This window comes from Platalea leucorodia (assembly GCF_965183815.1).
Source record: "Platalea leucorodia genome assembly, chromosome: Z".
Taxonomy (NCBI): Eukaryota; Metazoa; Chordata; class Aves; order Pelecaniformes; family Threskiornithidae; genus Platalea; species Platalea leucorodia.
This window is the reverse complement of record NC_138858.1, coordinates 69,246,260-69,252,259: the sequence shown is the minus strand read 5'-3', so window position 1 is coordinate 69,252,259 and position 6,000 is coordinate 69,246,260. Positions and strand designations below refer to the sequence as shown.

At 43.3% G+C, this 6,000-nt stretch overlaps 1 protein-coding gene across 5 annotated transcripts in view; it reads left to right on the top strand.

Moving 5' to 3' along the window:
- Positions 1-441: 441 nt before the first annotated feature.
- The window catches only part of HSD17B4 (hydroxysteroid 17-beta dehydrogenase 4), a 63,511-nt gene continuing 57,952 nt past the window's right edge, over positions 442-6,000 (top strand). For 3 of the 5 annotated variants that reach the window (XM_082336390.1, XM_082336387.1, XM_082336391.1), the window contains exons 1-2: positions 442-555; positions 3,649-3,702. In XM_082336390.1, the coding sequence (XP_082192516.1) occupies positions 498-555; positions 3,649-3,702 (112 nt within the window). In that variant the 5' untranslated portion in view covers positions 442-497. Of the gene's footprint in view, positions 556-3,306; positions 3,384-3,648; positions 3,703-6,000 lie in introns of those variants that run through there. The other 2 variants (XM_082336388.1, XM_082336389.1) reach the window with 2 other exon arrangements.

Sequence of the window (6,000 nt, the reverse complement as noted above, 5' to 3'; positions counted from 1 at the left end):
CACAGCCAGGGAAGCAACGGCTGAAAGCAGTGATTTGTACTGGGAAATAGCAAATAAAGCAAAAAATAACACAACGTAAGACATAAGATTAATATAAAAGATGAAAATAAAGATTAACTTGGAACGGAGGCATGATGTCTGCCATCAAGCAGCCTGACGCCGGAGCAGGACGGACGGGCCCGCCTGGTACAACCCCTGCATTTCACAAGCAGCTCGCCTCGCCTGCAAACGTAGGGAAACAGAGGGAGGAGGCGGGGCTGCAGCCCGAAAACAACGGCCCGCCCGGGGCCGCCCTCTCTCCTCCGCCGGCGCGGCGCCGCTGGAGCCACCGTTGCAGGCCCGACTACGTTTCCCAGGGGGCGGCGGGGAAGGCTCATGCGCGGTGCCGGCCCTCGCTCCGCCCCCGCCGCCGCCTTGCCCTGCCCTGCCCTGCCCTGCCCCGCCACCGGGAGCCGGGCCGGCGGGCAGCGTAGTCGAGCGGCGGGCGGCGGAGCGCTATGGCGGCGCAGCTGAGGTTTGACGGGCGGGTGGTGCTGGTGACCGGCGCCGGAGGAGGTGAGCAGCGCCGTCCCGTCCCAGGGTGCGGGGTGGCGGGGGTTTCCCGCCCCTGCAGGAGGCGGCTGGGTCCGTGGCGGGGCTTCCCGCGGGAGGCCGGGCGAGGCGGACACCCCACAGCCGCCGCTGCCTGCGGCCCTGACAGGTGTCCCGGTGCCCTCCGGTGGCAGCCGGAGAAGTCTGTGAGGGCTTCACTCCTTAAAAACGTTTTTTTTTTTTTTTTTTTTTTCCCGGAGGAGAGCGAGGCGTAGCGGCGGGAAGGAGGCGCGGCGCGGCGGGCGGCCGCCGCGGGGCTGAGGAGGAGGCCGCGCCCCGCGGCGGCCCTGTCAGGTGCCGGCCCTCGCCCGTCAGGGCCGCCGTGGCGGTGCCAAGGCTGTACAGGGGTTACCGCCGTGTGTCTTGCAGGGCTTTGGAGCTACTGCAGTTTGGTCTGAGCCTCATTACTGCTGAAAATTACCACGTTAGTGTTGCCTCCAAATGCGTGCTTTCTGTTGTTTAAATACCCGGGAGGAGTAACATTATTTCACAGCAGTCAGTAATGGATGTGCTGCTTCACGTACTGTTTTGCTATCCTAATTCCTTCCATTTTGCCTTGGACCTAGTGATTGATGCTTGTGACCTGTGTGGTCTGGCAGAGTGTTGTTCCAGCAGGGTTTGACGTGAGCCAGCCCTGCTGCAGAAAGCGGCCTCCGACCTGCTGCTGCCTTCCCTGACCTCCTCCCGGGAGGCAGCCTGGAGGCACAGGGGAGAGGGCAGCAGAGAAGTGGAAGGGTGGGGAGAGATTTCTTTCAGCAGCAGGGCTGGCCTGTGCTGTTGGTGGGCTGTGGGCCTTGCCTCTCCAGGGGTGGTGGTTCTGCAGTGGAATGTTTGGTTTTGCCAGGACATATTTTTGTATTTGTTGTTGTGGTGTGGGGTTGGGTTTTTTTGGTTTTATTTTTTTCCCCTTTTGTTTTTTTTTTTTTTTTTTCTTTTTTCTTCTTGTTCTGAATGCATGCTTTGACCTTTGCCTACTCTGGTACTTCCAGCCAAGATATGAGCTGTGAGTGTGGATGAGAGAGAGGCAAAGTTTGTAGTTCTTTTGAGCTGCTAAAGGAGCTTGTTCTGCCATCCTCTAAGAAGGTTCTGCCTTCCCACAGTGAAGTTTAGCCTTTTTTTTGTGGAGCTGCACATAGCCAGAGGAGTCATTTTGGGGGCCTAGATTACGTGTCTTGCGGAGAAGGAGCAAGAATATGAGATTTTTGTGGAAAGCACTGAACAGTCCACTCACATCACCTGAAGGTGAAAAACCTGAGAATAATTGAGGCCAGATCTTTGTACGGTGCTTTTCAGCTTTTACCAGACCTGTATTTATGTGCTTCTCTTTGTATAACAAGTTTCACTGAAGAACAGGTTAAGACCTTAGGTAGTAGCAAACCAAAGACACTCTGGCAACAAAGCTTCTAAAAAGCACTGCATGGAGCAAAAATTGCTTGTCATAAGTGTGGGTACAGTGACCCTTTTACTTCTAGTATTAGGCTGCTTGAAAATGGTTTGTTAACAGAGAAAACTGTCCTTGGATGCTGTAGTTCATAATAGTTTTTTGATATTTAAGCCAAGATAAAGGGAAGCTCTCTTAACTTCAGATTGGTTCTTGTTTTGCTTTTATTTAGTTTGTAGCACTGTAGTTAGACTGTACTGCTAATAGCATTGTTTGTCAATATTGATTTTGGAATTGGATGCTGGTGAACAGATCAGAGCTGGGAATTTAGGTAAAACATCTAGATCACTAATTTGTTTTAAAGTGAGACTGTTTTCACATACACAGGCATCTACAAATACAGTAGTTTCTTTTCACTTTGGGCAAATCCCTTGTGAAGTATTATTGCTGCCTGTCATGTAGCATTGTCATTGTTTGTGCAATTCGAGGTAATTTTTTTTTTTTTTTTAAAAGACTAATTTTGGTTCTTAAGCATTCAGTCCTTGCTTGCCAATTGAGAATACTAGCACATATAACATGGTCTGGGTTTTGTGCACTTCTCAGTTGCGTGACTTTTCAAAGCAAAAAAAAGTTTTCTTGGACTTGGGTTACATCAGGCAGTGGACATATATGCACCTCACATGTGAAACTCTCCATTGCAGAGGCTCATAGGAGTCTTACGGAAAATTCCAATTTGAGATTAGTGTGTTTCAAAACGGTCTAAACAGTTCTGATTTTTTATTTCCCATTTTTTTCTTTTGAGAGCTAGCTTTGAATGTTTTGGTGAGGGGCAAGGAGGTACTGTTGCACTCTGAGAAACTTTTTTCTGACCGATCATCTTTCGATCATTCAAATCTCAGTTTCTTTTGGAATGAAAAAAAGAATCATTATAATTGATTTCAATAATTTTTGACTGGTACAGTGGCTAGTATCTCTGTAAATCATTTCTCGTAACAAATACCTAATGTATAACACACCTGGAGTCTAAACCAGGTAAAGGTGCAAGAATCTAGCATTTGTACGTGAGGCAAAAATAAGAGTCTTCTGTTATGATAGGTAAACTGTGGATGCGTCTGCTTAACTGTGGTATTAACTGATTCCTTTGTATCCAGATAATGGGAGGGGTTTCGTCATCTTCAGTCACAGTTAAATTTTGTTCAGTTTCTTCTTCAAATCTTAAAGACTAACTTTAACCAGGGAAGTATCTTATTCACTTAGAACGTAATTAATTAACTTGAAACATCCCCTCCTTCTTCAAGGTTACATCAAGACATTAAACTCTCTGCCTTAACAAATATCTTCTTTTATCAGAAGCACAAACTCAGCAGCAAACAGCTTTCCCTGATGGTTCCGTTGAGTGCGATAACAAAGAGTAAGCATGGGGTGGTTTTTTTTTTTTTTTTCCCTCCTCTTGACTGGAGGTTTGTCCACAGTGTATCTGTTTGTTTACTTTTATGTTTTGAACTTTCATGAAACTTTAAACTCCTGGGCGAAGTAATGTTTTGCTTTGAACCTTCAAGGTGTTTGTGTTGATTTGGTGCATTTTTCTTCATGCAATTAATTTTTGTGTAGCTTTTCTCTGAATTGTGATCCAGGAGACAAATTGACTCTTTTTTACTTTTATTTTTTTGAACTAGGTTTGGGCAGAGCATATGCTCTGGCTTTTGCAGAAAGAGGAGCTTCAGTAGTTGGTAAGTTTTATGTTAACTAACTTGATCTAGACAATAACCTTTGCCTTTTCATATGGCTTGCTTTCAACTCTCCATGCCCTTTTTGATAGTAACCTTTGTTATTTAATGGTTTTCTGTCTTATCTTTTGCTATTTAATTTTTGCTTCCAAGCTTTATTTTGTTCTGAAACAAGTTGCCCAAGTTTGTCCAAGAGCTTATCTTTGCTGGAAAACCAGTTTAAATCAGATCATTTCCTGGACTTGACTTTCATCCATGCATACCAATCTTTACCATGAATTGTGTCCAGAGAGGCTGTAGTCTTAGGTGAATACTGTTCAGAAACTTTTAATATGACTGTTTGAAAATGTGAATATGCATCTCCTAGTACCTTCTCCCAGGAAAGAAGTTATTGGAATGTAACGCAGTATCAGTAGCCCCCCAGAAAACACAGAATGTGCTGAAAGTGCACTGCGTTGTTTCTTTCTGCAGCACATCACACAGAAGAGCCATCTGGTCTCAATGACAGTGCCAAATAGCTCTCAGTAAAGGATTTATGATAGTTTTGTAGTCATCTGGTTGAACCTTCTTCAGGGAATACTTAGTTGTGCAAAATGCTGTATCACAAGCTAGTTCTGAAGGTTAATTTATATTCTTGTGCACTCTCCGGCGGTTGGCATCACCATTTGACTGCCTATGAATTAATTTGTACAGGTATTGTTGATGAGTTCAAGGTTAAATGTTTAAACAGATGATGGACGAGAACTTGTTCACTGATTTTTATTTTTCTAATAAAAATCCCAATCTCAGTTTACAAATGTCATAAAATTGTTTGGTTTTACTTTATTGATTAAATATGAGAAGTCTGCGTGTAGACAAAAGAAAAATAAAGTATTTTTTTCTGGTGGTTGCCACCTTTGATACTTACCTTATTTACTAGGAACATGAATACTTCATCTCAAGATCTTACTAACAAAAATTAGGTCACTAAAACAGCCCAAATGTTTAATTATATTGACTCGGTATAGCTAGTGGTATTCTGACTTTCTAGAATGAGCTGAAAAAAAAATGTATTGTATTGCCTGACCACAGCTTATGCCCCTTTATCTCATGGCCTCATTGCACAATAGCTAAATCAGTAAGTTAAGAATTGACTGTCTGTAAGAGAAACTTCTTGTTTCCCTTTGGAAACTGCATCTCACTTCATCTCTTCTTATAGTGGTGCTTTGCAATTACTTGTACATGCCTACATTTATTTTTCTTACTCTTGTTCTCTTATGATTGTAACTTCAAAGAGTTGAGAAGTTACTTGTGTAAAGTTTTTTGGTTTTTTTTTTTTTTTTTTTTTAAAAACTAAAGTAGATATGAGACTCACGTCTTGTCTCTTTAAAACAAGTTCCCTTTTTTAAGTTATGGAAATGAAGGTACAATGTAAGAACAGGGATCAAATACTCTAGTTGGAGGAATACCAGCAGGTCCCAACGTGGGAGCTCTTTCTGTCCAGTCCCACATCTCTCTCTGTGTACAAGCGTCTGTCGAGTGAGTTGCTGTCAGTGTGGTTAGACTGACCACTGTGCCCCAAGTGGAAATCTCCCCTTTCTTACCACCCAAAGGCTGCCTGCTACCACCTTTTCTGTCGTGCTTCATCTCTTTCATGCTTCTCATCAGAAAAAGTCAAAAGCAGGATGAAGGGAATGCTTTGTTTTTGTCTTGCAACCTGTATTATGTCCAGACCTTACTGTTTCTTCCTTTTCAGACTACCTGAGCACTCTTCTGTGTTGCTGTTTTAGGTTACATTAGAGTCATGATTTTGAAGCATCTCTCCTGATTTCTATCTATCTGTATTTCTGCTTGCATTGTGGGATGGTATTGAAGTGCATGAGTGGAGTTCCTTTGAAAACCAAACTGGAAGATGCAATTTAGCAGTGCACCTGAATTGTTCCAAATGTGTGTTTGGTTTGTGGCACCAGACTACAGCAAGAAATGAGCTGGTTTATTTTTCAGAAAACATGTACTGTAGATGTCAGGTCCTCAGCACCAACTGTTTCACTCTACAGATTTGCTGCTTCTGCTCTGTCCTACTTGCTAATAATGCACTGATAGCCTTAGGGGCATTCTTCTGTACAGTTCAGACTATAGCTGTGCTCTGTCACAGCTGCTATAGTCTCTGGCTCTTTTCTACTGGAAGTTTTCAACTGGAAATTATATGATGTAAAGCTTGAGCTTAAAATAATGTTATTTATGTGTTTTTGTTTTTTTTAAATTACTCTATCACACTCCTAGAGTTACTTTATAATTTTCAAAGCCTAAAATATCTCTGTT